Source organism: Phocoena sinus, chromosome 8 (genome assembly GCF_008692025.1).
Source record: "Phocoena sinus isolate mPhoSin1 chromosome 8, mPhoSin1.pri, whole genome shotgun sequence".
Classification (NCBI taxonomy): domain Eukaryota; kingdom Metazoa; phylum Chordata; class Mammalia; order Artiodactyla; family Phocoenidae; genus Phocoena; species Phocoena sinus.
Genome location: NC_045770.1, coordinates 101,043,869 through 101,064,806, shown reverse-complemented (window position 1 = coordinate 101,064,806; position 20,938 = coordinate 101,043,869). Strand labels below are relative to the sequence as shown.

Genomic DNA, 20,938 nt, shown 5'->3' with positions numbered 1-20,938 from the left:
CGCAGGCTCAGCGGCCATGGCTCACGGGCCCAGCCGCTCCGCGGCATGTGGGATCCTCCCAGACCTGGGCACGAACCTGTGTCCCCTGCATCGGCAGGCGGACTCCCAACCACTGCGCCACCAGGGAAGCCCTACTTATTTTTATATTATCTCAGTGGTTTCTCTAAAAATGGTTATTACTGTTACATATGAGTCCAAGCTGGGAGACTGGAGCTGGGGGTGCTCCTCAGAACCCAGTGGATGCTGAGAGTGGGCGGTGGGAGTATTTGCACTGGGCGTGGGCGTAAAGAGATGCAGTGCCTGTGGAGCATTTGAAAGTGATGAGTAAAAGTGAAGCTTCCCCAGAACCTACTTTTCTAAATAACATCAGTGATAAAGTCCACCTCCCTGAAGAGATATCAGTATAAGTTTTAATACTCGTTCTACCTTCCATTGCCCTGGAACAGACCACTCCCAGAGCCCTGTCCTCGATACTCCCCCGACTCCATGCGGTCACTCAGGCACCCAGGCTGTCCTGATGAAGGCCTCAAGCATCTCTTAGGGCCTTAGGACTCTACTGGATCTTGGCGTTAGGTGGCAGATGAGGGAACAGGGAAGGGGCTTTCCGAGACATGTCTGGAGGTGATGTTTCCCATGACTCCCCCATTCCATTGGCCTGAACTCAGGGACGTGGCCACACCCCAGGGAAACAAAGACAGCTGTGTGTCCTGGCGGCAGAGGAAAATGGCTTGGTAAATAGCTCTCTAGTATCTGTTTGTTTTGCTTTTTTAAACTGCTTTATTGACTTCACAATATATAATGAACATCTCTCCATGCAACAGGTAAAAACTCCCCTGCTGATAGAAACTTACAGATTGGGTCAGAAACACAACATTCAATTAGAAGCTGGTAATGGGAGAGCCACGAGAAACAAGTAACACCGAAAGGTTTACAACAAAGGTACGTCACACACATGTAAGTTTAGGAAACGGTGTGTCTCCCTACTACCTTCAGGGAAGACATCAGGATCCAAGGCATAAGGCAAAGCTCATCATAATCCTGGTGAGGGGGGTCAGGGCTAACTGCCCGCAGACTCTGACTCACTGCTTTTCCCTCAGCTGCCTCACCTCCGCCCCAATCCTTTCCATATTCTCTTCTCTCATCCTTAGCTGCGGCTCTCTAAGACTCTGAGTCATGTCCCATCTACACGGCAGGATGGGCTGCCTAATGCAGAACCGCCTACGATTTCCTCTAGGTACACAATATTCACCAGCCTCCAAAGGGCCACGGGCTCTCCTTTATCAGCATCTCGCCCCTTTTCATCCTTGTTTTCATTCTCCTGGTTGGCACGTTCCATGTCGAGAGTGTTACCGCTTGTTCCTCTTTGGACGCCATTGCGCCTGCGCCTGTCCTCGCTGTCTCCTGCTTCTCCCGATTCTTGCTGCACGTGCGCCGCCGCCACACTTCGACTCGCAGACCGTTTTCTGTGGCCAAACGCCATGCCGCGCGGGGGGGCATGGGGGCTGCCGTCTCTGCCCCGGGAGCCCTGGAGAGGGGTCCACAGGCCGTGTCCGCTCGCCCACGCCATCTCTGGGGACCCCCCTCCGGGTCCCTTACCTGTTCTCCGTGCACCTCCTACTCTTGGGGGCAGACTGCGGCCCGCACTCCCTCAGGGCCACCAGGAGCAGGGAGCGAGAAGTGAGCGAACGACGGCCGGGCTGATATCTGTTTTTAATATCCTTACTGTCTAGAGCATAAACTATTTTGTAAATTGTTGATCTTGGTAGGCAAACACTATATTTCATTTCTTTTCCTTAAATTCTTTTCTTAAAAATAATATTTAAAAAATTTATTTTTATGTATTTTATTTTTTGGCCCTGTTGCACACAGCATGTGGGATCTTAGTGCCCCGACCAGGGATGGAACCTGTGCTCCCTGCTTTGGAAGCGCGAAGTCTTAACCACTGGACTGCCAGGGAGGTCCCAATATTTCACTTCTAATCCTGTCACCCTCAGCAAAATGTATAAACAAAACACATTTTTTCAACAGCTTTATTGAGATATAACTCACATATCATAGAATGCATGCATTTAAAGGGTACATTTCAGTGGTTTTCAATATATTCAGGTTGTGCAATCATCCCCACAGTCCATTGTAGAACATTTTTCATCAGCCCCCAAAAGAACCCCCCAGACAGCAGACATTCCCCATTCCCAATAACTCCCTCAGTCTTAGGCAATCAGTAATCTACTTTCTGTCTCCATTCTCTTTTAATGCTGCTGATGAAAAGTCTGTTGTGAATTCTAGTTATTTTGTGGGAAAAGTTTAGATTTTTCTTTTCAACGTTGATTTTCTGAAAGTTCACGGAAACTAGGACTTATTCAGACATCAGTCTTTTTCACTCATCTATCTTAGCCCTCACTGAGCCCTTTTAGTCAGAAACTGACGAAACACGTGTATCTTTACTACCATCCCCAGGCAATTGCCATCCTGTTCTTTTTTTTTTTTTTAACTGAAATATAGTTAATTTACAATATTGTGTTAGTTTCAGGTGTACAGCAAAGTGATTCAGTTATATATACATATATTTTTTTCCGATTATTTTCCATTCTGTTCATGTGTTTTGTGAGAAGTGTTTTAACTCGAGTGTTTACTTCCAGGAGACACAATAGTTGCTTTAGTCTAAGACACGTGTTAGAAGTGCAGCTAGAACGATGCGCTTCTGCCTGGACAGATGTTACTATCCTGCCTCCAGCTCCAAGTAATAAGAGTCCTACAGAGTGTACTTAGAAGGAAAACGACGAGCAATATTTCCATGAGGTCTTTTTCTCCATCCTCGTTTCGCCATAAACTTCTAACACGACACTAAGGATTCTAGCCTCCTCCCTGGTCTGTGATTCCTGTTTCTTTCCACCCGAGTTTGTTACCAGTGCATTTTCCGCAGGGCATGTAGCCCTCACGTACCTACCGTCTGCTCTCCGTTCCCTATCCCCTGAGTGCTGAAGCTACTTATTAGGTAATGAGGACGCCAGGTTGAACCCTTTTCCGCTCCACAGAGCGACAGCCCAGTGCTGGAGAAAGACACCTAAGATAAATACATTGGGTATGTATTTGACAATTCATTGATTCATATTTTCTAGGAGCGTGGTGTTCTTTTACCGAGTGATTGGAGATTTTCCTATGATCATTCTCTTCTTGATTTTCAGTTTGATTCCACGATGGTCAGAGAACATACTTTGTACGATTGCACTTATTTTGCCATTGTCAAGGTTAGTCGAATGACGTGTTGGCGTGGACATCCTTTGCTCCCGTCTCCAGTGTTCCTGCTACACTCCCATCCTCTGGACATCTGGTAGTTGCTGGCGCTGTTGGCACGGTCCACCGTCATTCTCTTGAACTCCGCGTGGATTTCCAGCCACAAGTCCCTTGAACAGACACTCTTCGGCTATATCATTGGCCAGGTGGTGCGCCTGGCAAACACGTGACCATGGAGAATGGGTACCCTCACTCCACTGGGGCAGCTCTGTGATGTCCTGAGGCAGATGGAGGCCCAAGCTGTCCAGGTGCTGAGACTGGGGCTAGGAAGGGGCTTTCTGGGCCTGCCCTGTCTAGAGGCTGATATCAGGTTCTGCAGTCCTAGGAGGGTACCTCCTGGGAGCTGCCATTGCTCGGAATCCTGAGACCTCCTCCCTTCCAAGCCGGTCACCGGTCACCGGTCTGACTGGGAGATGGGAATTTCACTGACTACAGTCCCATTTGGTCTTCTGGCGCCGCAGGGCAGGACCTTCTCTTGTGTTTCATTCCTGTCCGTGTTATACCTGACAGAAGAGTTGAACCTGGTGGGAGCTGAATTGTCCCGAGAAAGGGCCAGAGGTCTACCTGGTGGAGGGGATGGCCCAGGAAGGAAGAGGGACCCTCGGAGGTGTGAGCAGAAGTGGCAATAACTTATCCCTTGTTACAGGATTGTGGGGACTGGTAAAAGTAAGGGGAGCTAAGGTTTGATTTAAAAATCTCTTGCTTTGGGACTTCCCTGGTGGTCCAGTGGGTAAGACTCTGCGCTCCCAATGCAGGGGGCCCAGATTCGAGCCCTGGTCAGGGAACTAGATCCCGCGTGCATGTGGCAACTAAGAAGTCCACGTGCCGCAACTAAGAAGTCCACGTGCCGCGGCTAAGAAGTCCACGTGCCGCGGCTAAGAAGTCCACGTGCCGCGGCTAAGAAGTCCACGTGCCGCGGCTAAGAAGTCCACGTGCCGCGGCTAAGAAGTCCACGTGCCGCGGCTAAGAAGTCCACGTGCCGCAACAAAGACCCGGCGCAGCCTAAATAAATAAATAAATATTTTTTAAAAATCTCTTGCTTTGCTTTATTCCGATGTAGTGCACACTTTTCCCTTGACCTTCCTGACTTTGTAGGTCATCGTGTGAATGAGCGGATGGACCATGTTGCCACTCGAGGGACACGACTAGGGAGATTCACACAATTGAAGGGGGCACCAAACATCTCAGGAAGTGGGATAAATAATACTTTTGTGAACTATTTTTAAAAGTCAAGATCAGTGCCATAAATCAAATTTTAAAATCAAGACAGGATTCACCCTGGCTTTTGCCTGAGTCACCTGTCTCACTGGCTCTGTTCCCAGCCCTGCACACTTGGGGCAGAGACAGAGAGAGCTGAGAAAAGTGCCCGGCCGTGGCCAGCAGAGGTCAGAATGAAGATGAAGACTGTGGCGGATCAGGGAATTGGGGCGGGACCCAACCGCCAGAACCTCCCCTCTGGTTCCTGGGGAGATGGGGGTGGGTGGGGAGGGGAGGAAACCCAGTTTCCAGACAAGGGATTAATTTTTTTTTGTTAACATCTTTACTGGAGTATAATTGCTTTACAATGGTGTGTTAATTTCTGCTGTATCACGAAGTGAATCAGCTATACGTATACATATATCCCCTCCCTCTTGCGTCTCCCTCCCTCCCACCATCCCTACCCCACCCCTCTAGGTGGTCACAAAGCACCGAGCTGATTTCCCTGTGCTATGTGGCTGCTTCCCACTAGCTATCTCACCCATGAGTGCTTTAATGAATAATTGTGTGTGTGTGTGAGAGAGAGAGAGATGAAGCTCTCTGAAGCCTCTATTTTAATCAGACAACAAAAAAGAACTTCAGGTTTGCAGATACTTTGTTGAAATGAAAATGTATTTGAGGTTTCAACAATTGTCTTGCAGTGTGTAGATCAAAAGACAAGAAAGACAAACACACACACACACACACACACACACACACACAAAGAAAGACAGCTTGTGGTTTATACTCATCGCCAGTCGACGTCTTCTGAGTCAAAGATCTTATGGAAAGTTAAAACGGTTCACAGAAATTACTATTATATATGATTTCCTGGAAAACAAAAATAAACATCACTTAGATTTTCAACTCTTTCTTGTAAAGTAAAATCTTGCAGAATAAACATTTCTTACTGTTTTCCTGAACCTGTCCACACACATCTGTCATCCAAGAGAATTAGCGCTGGGAGTAAAATCAGAATGACTTCATCATTTATTTGATCATTCAGGAGACATTTATCAATGTCAAAGAAGTTCTGGTATTTCCAGATCTTTTCTCCACCAGGGATCCCTTGAGTAAGTTTTTTTCTGCACATTTCTTGTTCCTTGAAATAACTTATCCGTAACTCTGCTGCATGTATTGTCATTTTTCCACACAGAATTGTGAAAATCTCAGCTCCATGACATTTTTGAGTTCCTGTATGGCCTTACTGTCAGAAATATAGAAAGTAGCCTGCTGCGTTTTACCTTTGACTTTGTGGCCTACAAAATCTTGAGGCTGTGCACTAAGAATGATTTGTCTGAGCTACGTTTTTAAACGAAAAAACCCCATCATCCTTAATTGTAAGGATTATTCAGTAAATTAAAAAAAATTTTAGTAAATACATTTAACATCTAATTTACCATTTTAAATATGCCTAACACCATATTCACTCTGCAGTCAGTGCAACCAGTCTCCAGACTGTCTTCATCTTGCAAAAAAGAAACTCTATAGCTGTTAAATAACTCCCATTTTCCTCACCATCCAACCCCTGGAAACCGCAATTCTACCTTCTACCGCTATTCTACACCAAAACCTGTACAGGAATGTCCATAGCAACGTTACTCATAACAGCCCCAAAGTGGAAACAAAAACCTGTACAGGAATGTCCATAGCAGCGTTACTCATAACAGCCCCAAATTGGAAACAACCCAATTGTCCACCAGCTTATGAATAAGATTAAAAATATGGTATGTCCATACAGTGGAATACTGATACAGGCTATCACACGGATGAATCTTGAAAACATTACATAGGTGAGAGAAGTTGGACACGAGAGGCCACATATTGTGTGACTGCACTGATGTCCAGAACAGGCAAATTCATAGAGACGGAAAGCGAAGTAGTGGTTGCCAGGGCTTGAGGGCAGAGGGAAGTGGAGAGAGACTGCTTAATGAGGTTTCTTTTGGGGGTGATGAAAATGTTTTGAAACTAGAGAGTGGCGATGGTTGCACAACATTGTAATAAATGTACTAAAAGCGGCCGAACTGCACAATTTTGATGGGTTAATTGTGGAGCGTGTGATTTGTATCTCCCCCCAAATAAGCTGTTTAAAAAGAAAGAAAAAGGGAACTCGTGAAGGGGAGGCAGGACTAGGTTTAACATGCCGGAACAAGCGAGGCCGGGCAGATCTGGGATCCAGCCACAGGAACCATCTTCTTAGAATGTGCCCCTGGGGCTGGCACCTTCAGATGCCGGTGGCCGCACCAGTGGAGTCTGTGGGCACTGGGTTCCCACGTTCACCCTGGCTGCCGTGATTAATCATGATTGCTCTGGAACATTCTTGTCATTCCCTCAAAATTGAAAGTCTTGGATACGAACACGCCTTTGGTCAACCCGGGCCTCCTGCTGCACGTCCAAGCTCTCTGTGCCGGAGAGCTGGAAATGTGACTCTGTCCCCTCTCAGCCTCTACAGTGTGAGGTGGGGTCCTGTCTCCCACCTGCCTTCAGATTCCCATCAAATAGGAAGGGTCCAGATGCTGAGCAGGCAAAAGGGGACAATGGTCCATGACACATGGCAGCTCTTCTGAGAACCTGGAGATGCTCTAGTCCCAGCAAGCCCAAGCCCGGGCTCCTCAGATGGAGACAGGCTGGGACCTGGGACACTTTGCCGCAGCGTTTGCACCTGGATAAACGTCTCCTCGAGCAACAAAATACAAAGAAACTATAAGGGACTAAAAATAACTGCATGCAGTTGGGGCAAATTATGGACAAGATACAAAGAGACCAAAAACCCAAATGCCACTTCTGAAGAACCGGGAGCAAAAGCAGGGGGTCGGGAGAAAAGCAGGGTACTGCGCATGCCCCCTGCACACAACACCACCAAAGGGGTGGGCAAAACACCTAACCCACCCCTCCGGCCTGACCCCTGGACACACCCCTACCCTCTCCCCATAGAAGGAGCCAGCTTGCCCCCGTTGGGAAGCAAGCAGGCAAGCAAGCCCTAACTAGAATCCCCTCGGGAACTCTTAAAGCTCCTGTGATCCAGCGGTGTCCCATGCTGATGACATCAGAATGCCCGGGGTGCCACTGGGCAGCAGAGTTTGGGAGCCTCTAGCACACAGCATCTGGCACGGTGCTCCCATAAGGTTGGCAGGACGGTGTGCTCACAGCAACATAGCAGATGAAGAACCCGGGGTCAAAGAGGGAAATGTCATCTTGCAGGTTGACGGCCAGGCTGAGGCAGGATGGGCCCTCTGACCACTGGCATCTCCACACGCAGTGGACACGTGTCTGCGTGGATGAGCTCTGCTCTGAGCCTCGGATCTGCATCAGGCTTCCTCACCTGACCACGCTCCCCCAGCACAGCCCCTTTCCTCCCAGCCAGATTCCCACACGGAAGGGAGGAGTGACCACCAGCTTCCGGATGTCACAGGCCCAGGGCCCAATGGCCATCGGGAAAATATCTGTGACTTCCGTCTAGAAGGCTTGGAACCCACACAAAAGCCTCAGCTGCCTCAGTACAGGGATCTGGTCCAAGGGAAATAGACTTGCTTCACAAAACACTGTCTCGTTAATGATTTCTTGCTATAATGGCTTTTTGCTACATTGCCACTTTTTGAAAAACTACTTTTTTAATAAATTAATTTGCTTATTTTTGTCTGTGTTGGGTCTTCATTGCTGCCCGCGGGCTTTCTCTAGTTGCGGCGAGCGGGGGCTACTCTCCCTTGCGGTGTGCAGACTTCTCATCGCGGTGGCTTCTCTTGTTGCGGAGCACGGGCTCTAGGCGCGGGGGCTTCAATAATTGTGGCGTGTGGGCTCAATCCCACGAGGCACGCGGGATCTTCCCGGACCAGGGCTGGAACCCATGTCCCCTGCATCGGCAGGCGGATTCTTAACCACTGCGCCACCAGGGAAGCCCCGCAGCACTATTTACAATAGCCAGGACATGGAAGCAACCTAAATGTCCATCAACAGAGGAACGGATAAAGAAGATGTGGTACATATATACAATGGAATATCACTCAGCCATAAAAAGGAACGAAATTGGGTCCTTTGTAGAGACATGGATGGACCTAGAGACTGTCATACAGAGTGAAGTAAGCCAGAAAGAGAAAAACAAGTATTGTATATTAACGCATATATGTGGAATCTGAAAAAATTGGTATAGACGATCTTATTTACAAAGCAGAAATAGAGACACAGAGGACAAATGTATGGATACCAAGGGGGAAAGGGAGGTGGGTGGGATGAACTGGGAGATTGGGATGGACATATATACACTATTGATACTATGTATAAAATAGATAACTAATAAGAACCTACTGTATAGCACAGGGAACTCTACTCAGTGTTCTGTGGTGACCTAAATGGGAAGGAAATCCAAAAAAGAGGGGATATATGTATACATATGGCTGATTCACTTTGCTGTACAGTAGAAACTAACACAATATTGTAAAACAACTATACTCCAGTGGGTGCACAGGTACACACTGCTCTATTTAGAAAGGAAAACCAACAAGGACTTACTGTACAGCACAGGGAACTCTGCTCAATGCTATGTGGCAGCCTGTATGGGAGGGGAGTTTGGGGGAGAACGGATACATGCATATGTATGGCTGAGACCCTTTGCTGTGCAGCTGAAACCATCACAGCATTGTTAATCAGCTATACTCCAATGTAAAATGAAAAGTAAAAACAAAATCCACCCCAGGAAGTCTTCATGTCCCCGCACTTCCAGGCTATGTCATCTGCCAGCCCTGTGGGTGATACCAGATACCATGCCCTGCTGCCCACGGGCGTCAGGAAGTCTGGGTGAGCCACAGCAGCCTGGGGCCAGGGCTCAACACTGCTGGGCGAGGACTGGGCGGTCGGCAGCGGCATCAGAAAAGTCTGGGTGCCAACTAGAGGCCATGGGGGGGCCTCCCCTTACCTTCCTTCCTCATGTCTGCACAGCGGTGCGGCAGAGCTGACCTAGAGCAACACCTTCTGAGTCAGATTCCGACCTAACTGCACACCCTACATGACCTTGGGTAATGACTTTGAGGCTCACTTTCCATAAACTTAAAACGAAGATGAAAATAACACCACCACCACCCCCTCCCCTGGCACAGAGAGCCGGTGTGATTGAGAAGCACAGCCAAGGCAGAGACCTTGCACGGTGCCTCGCACACAGTAGGTGATTTGTAATTGACAGTTATTATCCCTGTTTCCAACTAGTTCCCCGGGGAGCAGCTATCTGGGGCTGGATACAAAGCCCACACCCTTGACCCTGACACAGTAAGAGTTTACTGCCCTGTTGTGGTATCTGCCTGAGTCAGTCTTCTTGATCTGTTTCAGCAAAACACAAGACACAACTGCCAGAGGGCCAGCGGCACGTGGTCCTGAGGACGGCAGCGCAAGAGACAGTGCTCTTCCCAGTGCAGCCCGCTGGGCTGGGCCAGAGAGGGGACAGGTTCCTGCTCCCAGGAGTGTAACCAGCTGCATCTGGACCCTCCCCCCTCTTGGCGCTGCCACCTCATCTTGGCCCCTCTCAATAAAATCACTGCAACTGCCTTCATGGTGAGGGTCCTCCCTGCTGGGGTCTCCTGCAGAGCTGGATGCTGCAGAGGCAGACCCAGCAAGGGCTGGGTGCTGGGGGTGGAAGAGGGTGGCATGGCAGCCAGGGGTAAGGGGCACCGGGGTAAGAGGGACAGGTTTGGGGGCCACAAAAGGTGTCCATCCAGGAAGCGTGATGGTCACCTAGATCAAACCAGGGCTTCTCAAGTGGCTACTGTCAGGTCCTTTTCAGCCCTGAAGGGATCTCTGATGAAACGCTGACCACACAGAACTACCGTCTCTGCCCTGAGCTTATACTTTTCCTGCATCGTCTCAAATCTCTGTCTCCCTCTCTCTGCCATTGTGTCTGCTCTCAGTCATTTTAGTCCAGTGGGATCACAAACATTCTAATAACATCATGACCAAGGTACCTGGGGCAGGAATCTTCTAGGCTGGCGTGTTTCCCTGCCATTCCTGCAGTGCTGACTGCACCCTCCCAAGCCCTTCCTGCTGCTCCCAGCACCCCCATGAGGTTTCTGAGTACAAGCAGTCCCTTACAGGAGGTGATCCTGTACTTGTTTTTTGGGGTTTTTTTTTTGTGGTATGCGGGCCTCTCACCGCTGTGGCCTCTCCTGTTGCGGAAGCACAGGCTCCGGACGCGCAGGCTCAGCGGCCATGGCTGACAGGCCTAGCCGCTCCGTGGCATATGGGATCTTCCCAGACCGGGGCACGAACCCGTGTCCCCTGCATCGGCAGGCGGACTCTCAACCACTGCGCCACCAGGGAAGCCCCTGTACTCGTTTTGTTACAGAATCCCAGGGGCCCCTACCTCTGTTATTCTCAAATCACAATTCAAAGACACAAATATACCCCTCAAATTCTCCTGCTCTGATTCTGTGGGATGGATCCCCATCCCTCACCAATCCCTCCAGGCCAGAGGCAGGGCTGGCAGGGACAACAGAGACCCAAAGAAATGTTACAGCTCTCATGGGTTATTATCTCCTCTCCCTTGACATGTAACCCTAGACTTGTTATCTTGAAATTAATCTGATAGGATCAGCTTTCCTATATCTTAATAGCAGAGGAATGGGGAATGTTTAAAGAGGAAAGTAATGTAGGCAGTTGTGTGTTTGTGTGTGTGTATCTGTAGGCAAATAAGATTAAAGGCTCGTGGATTTAGGCAACTAAATCTGAATGAAAGTGTTGGACCTTCATGTCCCCTTTTCTAGGCTTGATAAATTGCAATCAAGGCAAGTACCAAACGAAGGTGTGGCGGTTTTCAAAGCTCCCCATTATAAGAAAATGAGTTCACTTCCTCTTTGCAGCATGCAGGACAGATGGCTTTGGTCGAGAAAGTTCAAAGTTATTGGCAGGAGTGGAGCTTTGGCTGGGGTGGGCCATGGAACTTATTTTCTGCTTTGCTGATTGGGGACAACCAAGGTTGCATTCCTCAGTAAGGATACAAAGCAGGTGCCTCAGGCCTCGAGTAACTCAGCTTCTCTAGTTCTGGCTGCTGCTGCCTGCTCTACACGTATCCACGAGAACCTCAGAATTGAGCTCCAAAAGGACAGACAGGACAGTAACCTGAGATCAAGTTTGCAAACCTTTGGAACACAGGCTATGGCCAGTTTCCCTTCTGATGCCTGCTCTTCCTTCTTTCCCGAAGCTTCTGGGGGGAGCCCAGAGGGAGCAGAGGCTGCTGTGGCTCTTCCCCAAGCAGAGCTTACCCAGCGTTCACTGCTGCTCGGCGGACTGAGCTGCAGGGGCACCCGTGGCATCACCATCCTGGATGGAGCCAGAAAGCAGCTGTGCCTTAGTCTACCTGAGGGAGATGGGGAAAGTCTCACAGGGCAGGGAACCACATGGGGCCTGACCAGAGGAAGAGTGTCAGGGAGGTGAGATGGAGGGCTCCAACGAGGGGTGGGATTGGCACGCATGGATGGGTCCTACGGAAGCAAGTGAGAGCCTAGATAAACCTGATCTGTTCATCTTTACTCTGACTAGGTGTTGAGGACCCTTCCCAGCTCTGTTCCTGGGAATATGGTAGGATAGGCTATTTGCACCACCTCACGCATGGGGGCAGGGGAATGGTTAGCAGCAGTGACTTTTAAAAGGCAAAAAGTTTGAAATTTTGACTTTTTTTATAGTTCATACTTTTTGTGTCGTGTAAGAAATCTGTGCCAAATACAAAGATAATAAGATTTGGACTCTATACAGTTCCACGGATCTATGTGTCTATCTTTACACTAATACAATACTATCCTGATTACTGCAGCTTTGTAATAGTCTCGAAGTTATGCAGTGTAGCCCCCTCAAATGTGTTCTTATTGACATCTTAAGAACATTGGGTTTCCAATTCATGAACATTGTATACACATATCCCTTTTAGGTCTTCATTAGTTTCTTTCAGCAATTTTTTTTTTTTTTTACTATACAGGTCTTTCACATCTTTTGTCAAATTTACTAAGATTTTGATAATTTTGGACATTATCCATTGCATTGTTTTTTAATTTCAACTTCTGTGCAAGGCAGGTGTATAGAAATACAATCGGTTTTCATATATTAATCTTGTACCCTGCATCCATGCTAGACTCACTTATTAATCCTTTTGTAGACACTGTGAGATTTTCTACAAGTCATCTCTGAATATAATTTTAATTCTTTCTTTCTCGTACCTTTTTTCCTTACTGCCCTCTTGCACTGGCTAGAACCTCCAGTAAAATGTTCAGAAGTAATGACAGTGGGCATCCTTGCATTGGACCTGTTAGTAGGAGGAATGCATCCAGACATTCACCATGCTTGCTGAAGATTTTTTGGTAGAAGGGCTTTTTCAAACTGGGGAAATTTCCTTAAGATTCTTACTTGCTTAAAGCTTTTATCATGAATCAGTGTTAAACTGTCCAGCTCACTTTCTGTATCTATCAATTTAATCACATGATTTTCCCCCTGTATTGATATGGTGAATTACATTGACTTTCAAATGTTAAACCTACTTTGCAATGCTGGGATAAACCCTATTTGGTTAAGATATATTATGCTCTTTATATGAGTCATTTGTTGGATTTCATTTGCTAAAACTCAAAGAACCTTGATGTTCATGGCAGGTAATCTTCTAGCTTTCCTTTTTTGCAACGTCTTTTGTCTGGTTTGGGGATCAGAGCAATGTTGGCCACATAGATGGAGCAGGAAAATATTTTTTCCTGATTTGTTGGGAGAGGTTGTGTAGAATTGGTGTTATTTCTTCCTTGAACATTTACCGCTAAAATGATCTAAGCCTAGAGGGTTCTTTGTGAAATTTTATTTATTTTTAAAATTTATTTATTTTTGCCTGCATTGGGTCTTTGTTGCTGTGCGTGGGCTTTCTCTAGTTGTGGCGAGTGGGGTCTACTCTTCGTTGAGGTGCGAGGGCTCCTCGTTGTGGTGGCGTCTCTTGTTGCAGAGCACGGGCTCTAGGTGCACGGGCTTCAGTAGTTGTGGTGCGTGGGCTCAGTAGTTGTGGCACATGGGCTCAGTAGTTGTGGCGCACAGGCTTAGTTGCTCCGCGGCATGTGGGATCTTCCCGGACTGGGGATCGAACCCATGTCCCCTGAGTTGGCAGGTGGATTCTTAACCACTGTACCACCAGGGAAGACCCTTTTTGTGAGATCTTAAACTACAAATTAAACTTCTGTCATAGATAGGGCTGTTTAGATTTTATATTTTTTCTTGAGTGAACTGAGATAATTTTTATCTTCCAAGGAATTTGTGTCCATGTCATTTAAATTGTCAAATTACCATAAGTTGTTCATAATATTCTCTTTTAGTTTTAGTATCTGTAGAATCTGTGGTGGTGTTTCCTCTCATTCCTGACATAGGTCATTTGTTTACTCTTTTTCTCCTTATCAGTCTCAACAGAGGTTTACATTTTTTTTTTTCTGAGCTTCTTAAAGAACCAGCTTTGGATTTAATAAAATTTTCTCTATCATTTTTCTCTTTCCAATGTCACTGACTTCTGCTCTACCTTTGTTATTTCCCTTATTCTGCTTATATTTTTGTTTGCTCTTCTTTTTCTAGTTTATTAAAGTGGAAGCTAGGGTCATTGATTTGACACTGTCTTTCTAACATAGGCATTTTAGTGCTATAAATTTCCCTCTAAGTACTGCTTTAGTTGCATCACAAGGTGAATACATCAAAGTATAGAAACTGCATTTCTATATACTAGCAATGAACAAGTAGAAACCAAAATTAGAAGGACAATACCATTTATAACAGTTCCAAGAAAATAAATACTTAGCTTTAAATCTAACAAATCTTATACAGGATCTGCATGCTGAAACTGCAAAATGCTGATAAAAGAAACCAAAGATGTAAATAAATGAAGAGATATGTCATGTTCATGGATTAGTAGACTCACTAGCATAAACATGTGAATTCTCCCCAAACTTATAATATATAGATTTAATGTAATTTCAATCAAAATCCCAGCAGTGTTTTTGTATAGATAAGCTGATTCTAAAATTTATACAGAAAGGCAAAATTAATAGAAAAGCCAAAATAATTTTGCAAAGAATAAAGATGGAGAAATCACACTACCAGATTTTTAAGACTTATAAAAGCTACAGTAATCTTGACCATGTGGCATTGGTAAAAGGACAGACACATAGATCAACGAAACAGAATACAAAGTCTGGAAATAGACCCATACAAATATGGCTGATTGACTCTTGACAAAGATACAAAAGAAATTCAGTGAAAAAGAATAGTCTTTTAAACAAATGGTTCTAGAACAACTGGACATCCATCTATATGCTCCCCAAAACAAAAAACATAAACCTCACATTAAAAAAAAATTAACTCAAAACAGACCATAAGCCTAAATGTAATATATAAATCTACAAACTATTTAGAAGAAAATATAGGAGAAAATCTTTGAGAACTGGGGCTAGACAAAGATTTCTTAGACATGAAGCCAAAAAAGCACAATCCATAAAAAGGAAAAAAAGCTGATAAACTGGATTTCATCAAAATTAAAATTTTTGCTCTATGAAAAATACTGTTAAGTGAATGAAAAGACAAGTTGCAGACTAGGAGAAAATACTGCAAAGCACGTATCTGACATCACATTTGTACCCATAATACGTAGAGATTCTAAACACAACAGTAAGAAAACTAACAACTCAATTTAAAAATGAACAAATGAGGGACTTCCCTGGTGGCCCAGTGGTTAAGACTCTGTGCTTCCACTGCAGGGGGGCATGGGTTTGATACCTGGTCCCCTGGTTGAGGAACTAAAATCTCACATGCCACGTGGCATGGCAAAAAAAAAAAAAAAAAAACAAAAAACCCACAAGGCACATGAAGAAAGAAATCGTGGCCCAGTAAAAAAGGAACCAAAAAAAAAAAAGAACAAATGAGTTGAACAAACACTTTGCCAAAGAAGATACACAGATGGCAAGTAAGCACGTGAGCAGACGTTCACCATCACCAGCTATTATGGAAATGCAAATTAAAACCACAATGAAAATTCACTACGCGTCTATTAGAATGGCTAAAATAAGAAGCACTGACAATATCAAGTACTAGTGAAGACGCAGTGCAACCTGTAACTACCTTTTTGCTGAATAACAATTTTTTTCTCAAACACACTATGTAAATGCTTTTATAAGAGGTAATATTTTGACATTGTGGTTTCAGACAAAGACACATTCACCAGTTGACTCACAACAGTTTCTCATCAGAGAACATATGGAACAAATTTAAATTCGCACCGTATTTGAATGAACTGTAAAATGTTTTTCTTTGCGTGGTGGAATCTTCTAGATTTCATTCTGTTGTGTGCATTCACTCTTTACTCATTTTAAAAAGCTCCCTTATATTCAGCCTTGATTTTGTCCTAAAGCAGGGTCAGCAAACATCTGTCAAGGTTCATAGTAAATATTCTCAGCTTTGCGAACCATAAGTCCTCTGTTGTAACTACTTAACTCTGCCCTCAGCAGAGCAGCCGGAGACAACAGGCATTCATTTCTACTGGGCGGGTTCCAATGAAACTTTACAAAAATGGACTGCAACTTGATTTGGCCCACAGGCCTAAATTCACCAACCCCCATTCCAGGGGCTGGAGTAGGAGATGATGAAGCTGTGGCACGTTTAGAACATGGTTGGCAGTGATGGGGCAGGGCCAGCTTCCATGGACACTAAGCATTTAATTAGCAGCTGCCTGGATTTGTTGGAGAAACATCTCAACTACTTGCACGTACTGGTCCCGAGGTAGTTTCAAGAGACGGCCCCTTCCTAACCCAGATCTCCTGCTTCAGCAGCACGTCCACGTTCTCAAGTCCTTTCACCATCCGTGCAGCAAGGGTGGGTGGAGCCTGAGGCGTGGAGGGGCTGAGGGCCTCTCTTAAGCGGCAGAGCTGTGTCAAGAGCCCAATTCCCCCGACCTCAACTCCAGGTCTTACCCACTGAATGAGCCCCCCTCTACAGGCAGGGCGCTCCCCAGAAAAACAGGAAGTAGCGTCACCTGCCCCAACATGAAAGTAACTGAAGTGTTTCTCAGGGTTGTCCAGGGTGGCATCAGAATCACCCACTCCGTCGGCATCTCTGGGGGTGGGACCCAGGTGGCCTTGACGCACACCCCAGGAGAAAAAGCAGGTCCTATTCCTCCAGCCCATCCAGCGGCCCGAGACGCGGCCAGGATCCGGGGCTTTCTGCAGAGAAGCACAGTCTTCACGATACCCACAGCAGGCTTGAAGGAACAGACTTTATTACTCTAGCTCTCAAACACTAGAGGCTAAAATTCAGTTGAACTCTTAACAATCTATTTACAGAGTGCTATCAGCAGACCAGGCAAGGCTGGCCCTGGGCCTTCCCCGAACACCCAACAAGCTCGGCCTCCCAGCAGGCCTGAGCCGCCTTCCCCCTGTAGCCCACAGAGGACGTCTATATACACTTGACCGAACCCTCAGCGACAGGATACGAGGCAGGACGGCACCAGACCAACAGAGACACAGACATACAGACACAGATGAAGGCTGAGGCTGCCGAGCAGGCCCGAGGGCCTGGCTCAGTGCTTCTTCAGGCTGTAGGCCAGGCTGCCAGGGACCCTGGTGCCCTGCAGGGGCGGCGAGTTCCACACGGCGGAGCTGGTGCGCTTATGGTAGCGGGGCTTGCTCTTCTTGAAGATGTCCTCCAAGTCCAGTGGCAGAATGGTTCCGAAGAGTTCCAGAAGGTTCGGGGGGTGGTAGTACTGGTGGATGATGGCCTGGCTAAGCTGGGTGCCTGCAGGAGGACACCAAGGGCTGGGTCACTACCCTGGGGCTCCCCCTGCCCCCCACAAAGAGCCCTCGGCACCCTCTCCACCTCAGCATTCCTTCACCTCCTGTCAAATCAGCTCCTCTCAGGGGCCTCCTCCAGCCGCCCCCCCCCCCCGCCGCCAACCAAACACGGATAACCTCTCACTGCGTGCTCCTACAGCTGCTCTCCAGCGACTCACGTGAGCCAGGCGCTCGGCTGAGGTCACTGCATGACCCCTTCATCCCCACAGCCACCTCGGAGGCAGGCCCTCTACCCGCCCCCGTTTACAAGGGTGAGATCTGCCCAGAGGCACACAGCTAGAGACTGGCAGAGCCGGGATTTGAAGACAAGTCCAGCTCCAGAGCCAAAGCATCTGATGCCATCCTCGACTGCCTTGGTTGGCTACTCATCTCATCAGCACCACAGCCCCACGATGCCTGGTGCAGGCTGACACTGCCGGTGGCTCAGAGCCTGGCCAGCGAGGCTGAGGAGGACCCCGGGGGGGTCAGGAAGCAGAATGTGTGCCCGGCACTTGCCCTGCACCAGGCCTTCCTACGCTAACTCACTTCATCCTCGATAGCCCTTCTCAGCTGGGTGCTCTAAGCACCCCCATTCCACAGATGGGAAAACTGAGTGAGAGTTCAAGTAGGCTGGTAAAGGTCAAGGGCTCCCCGGCCACGCTGACCCCTGCCTGCTGCCGCCTCCGGAATGACTGGACGTTAAGGAGACGAAGTCGGATTCCAGTCACTGTGGGGTTCAGATGAGGTGAAACTCACAAAGCAAGCTCTCTTCTGTACAGCACTGATCCCCTCCAGGGTTCTGGCCCTTCCTCCAGGGAGTGAGACTGCAGCCCACCCCGACCCCAGCTCGGCCAACTCTGTAAGGCAGCCGCTGCATGCACTGGCCCTGCTCACTCCCCGCAGGCCTTGCACCCAGGCCTGAGGTGGCACCTTCACACTTACCCACACTCCTGTTTAGAGGCCTGTAAACTCAGCGTCCCATCCTGCTGGGCCTCAAGTACCCCCATCCCCATCTCCAACTCCCCCAGCTGGCTGGAACCCCTTGCTCCAGCTCTGTGCGCTGCTGAAACCCCACTACTCTTATCTCTATTCCCACCCCCAGGCAGCATATTTGGGTCCCTGTGGCCTGCTGGGCGGGACTCCAAAGGGGCAGCCAGATAGAGTCTGAGGTGGAACACCCAGCACCACGCCTGCCAGCAGCCAGCTGAAATCTAATGTATCTGTTGAGAATGGAAGCGCCCAACGTCCAGGTCTGGTCCTCAGACGAGCCCGCTGGCCACAGGGCGCCCACCCTTTCCCAGGCGCATCCCGAGGCCCGATGCAGACTTGTCGGCCAACGACTCAAGCTGCCAGCCCACGGGTACAATGGGCTCCTGACCCCCGCGGCCGCTGAGCCACCCCCTCCAGGGCTCGAAGTCGCAAGTGGGGACCCAGCTCTCCTGGGGAGCTCCGGGCCCTGCACACCTCTGGCCCAGTTGGGGATGGGCTTCCGGGGATGGGCCTCGTCATCGGTGGAGTCATCGCTGTTCAGATCCATCCCGTAGTTATCTGGGTTGATCTTGGGGGGCGCCCTGTGTCCCTGTGGGGTCATTTGATATGAGGTACAAGCTGGAGACTGGAAGAGATGAACAAGACCTTCAGCTGCCTGCCCTGCAGGCTGTCACCTCCCGCCACTGAGGAGCATGGGGCCCTGGCCACCTCCCCTCATTTCACGGGAAAAAAGAAAAAGGTTCAGGGGTCGCTTTTTAATTTAAAAAAAAAAAAAAAAAAAAATCACACCATATACATGGCTCCATGTCTTCCTTTTTCATGTGAAAGTATGTTGTAAACATCCTTCTAGGTTAGTGTGTCAGTGTGTGTCCTGTGACCCGCAGCAGGGCACTTCACTGGGAACCCCACGATTTGTAATTTAACCATGTGGTTCAGCTAACTTCCAAGTTTTCAACATCTTAAATGGTGTTGCAATGAAAACCTTATGTTACATTTTGTTTGTAACAGCATTAACAGGCTAAATGCTTGTCATTAGGGACTGGTTAAAGACCTTCTGGTACCACTAACTGGAACACAGCGGTCAAAAGTAAGAGATTTACAAGCGGTGAAACAGACAGACGCCTAGGATACATTAAATGAAAGGAAAAAAAATGAGAAAAAAATCAAACTGTCAAATGGTATGTGTTGTGGACTAAATGTATTCCCCCCCACATTCCCATGTTAAATCCTAACCCACGATGTGATGGTATTTGGAGGTGGGGCCTTCGGGAGGTACTCAGGTCATGAGGGCAGAGCCCTCAAAAATGGGATTAGTTCCCTTAGAAAAGAGAGCTCCCTCTCCCCTTTGGCCATGTGAGGACACAGCGAGAAGATGGCCGTCTGTGAACCAGAGGAGGGCTCTCATCAGACACTGGATCTGCCAGCGCCTTGACCCTGGACTTCCCAGCGTGCCTGTCGTTTAAGCCACCCAGTCTAGGGTAATTTGTTGTAGCAGCACAAACAGACTAAGACAGTATGGATAGTCTGTGCCCATTTAAAACTATGTGTGTGTGTGAGAGAAAGTGTGTGTATAAAATGTATTTACACATAAAATATAGAAAGATATACACCAGACTTAAGACTTTCCCTCTGGGGGTACCTTTCTTTTGCTTTATATTCTTTTATAAAGTTTAGTTTCTTTTCTTTTCTTTTTTTTACAACAAATTCTACTTTCAGAATAAGGAAGAAGATATATTTCAAATATAGTAAAAATACAACTGGGCCAACTGTATCCTTCCACTTTCTTATGGTTCTAATACATACAACAGCCTGTGCCTTCGGCTACCGGGAAGAGAATAATGAGAGCCAGGGGGCCCTCTCCACCCTGATGCCTGGGCCTCACCTGCACGTCCACAGTCACGTTCAGGCTTTTGCTGGCCGCCGCAGCCTCCCTGGCTTTCTTCTCCTGCTCCTCCTGCAGCCGCTGCTCAGCCAGGCGCTGCTGTTCTTCCTGGGACCCCGGCGGAGGGCGGGATGTCACAGACCACGTGTGCGTTCTCCCCTCCCCCCCACCAACGCCGCGCAGCGAGGCAGGCAGGGCGGCTCCTGCACCAGGGCCCCTGGACCAGGCCTCCCAGCCCAAAGCTCAGGGCAGACCCCGTGGGAGCCACAGGCCCGGCTCCCCTTTACCTTTTTCTTCTTCTCCTCCAGCTCCCTCTGCAGCCGCTCCTTCTGTAGCCGCAGGGCCTTCTCCCTCTCCTGCAGCTCCCTGAGGACCGAGCAAGAGCCTGTCTGGGTAGGAAGCCGAGGCCCGGCCCCGTTCCACCCTTGCCAGGGAAGTCAGAGCCCTGGCACACGCCGCAGAAGAGGGAATGGCAGGACGGTCACGCCAGCGAAGAGCCAGCAGCTGTGTTCGCGCCCAAGGGGCTAGGAGCGCTCAGCCGAGGGTCTGGGAGCACTCAGCCCCGAGGCCCGCCAAACTGGGCCCCACGCCTCCACACCACTTAGACCTCCGTGCCTCAGTCTTGCCTGATGTACAATGGGGAACATAACGCCTTTCCTCCAGAGCTGCCACGAGAACAAAATGAGGTCATCTGAGCTACCGCCACTCGTCCTGACCCACAGGCCAACAC

The 20,938-nt window shown here is 48.2% G+C and overlaps 1 protein-coding gene, 1 long non-coding RNA gene and 1 pseudogene across 4 annotated transcripts in view; 1 reads left to right on the top strand and 2 right to left on the bottom strand.

The window, feature by feature from the left end:
* Positions 1 to 45: 45 nt before the first annotated feature.
* LOC116758480 lies at positions 46 to 4,344 on the top strand. Its single transcript, XR_004351177.1, has 4 exons — positions 46 to 731; positions 822 to 939; positions 2,640 to 3,082; positions 3,186 to 4,344. It is a non-coding gene; the product is annotated as an uncharacterized LOC116758480 (long non-coding RNA).
* LOC116758479 lies at positions 933 to 2,644 on the bottom strand (annotated as a pseudogene).
* A 10,947-nt stretch (positions 4,345 to 15,291) lies between the features above and the next one.
* The window catches only part of INCENP (inner centromere protein), a 28,748-nt gene continuing 23,101 nt past the window's right edge, over positions 15,292 to 20,938 (bottom strand). For 2 of the 3 annotated variants that reach the window (XM_032641094.1, XM_032641095.1), the window contains exons 15-18: positions 20,496 to 20,574; positions 20,209 to 20,316; positions 18,801 to 18,951; positions 15,292 to 17,301 (exon numbers count right to left, since the gene is read on the bottom strand). In XM_032641094.1, the coding sequence (XP_032496985.1) occupies positions 17,087 to 17,301; positions 18,801 to 18,951; positions 20,209 to 20,316; positions 20,496 to 20,574 (553 nt within the window). In that variant the 3' untranslated portion in view covers positions 15,292 to 17,086. The remainder of the gene's footprint in view (positions 17,302 to 18,800; positions 18,952 to 20,208; positions 20,317 to 20,495; positions 20,575 to 20,938) is intronic. The other variant, XM_032641096.1, reaches the window with a different exon arrangement.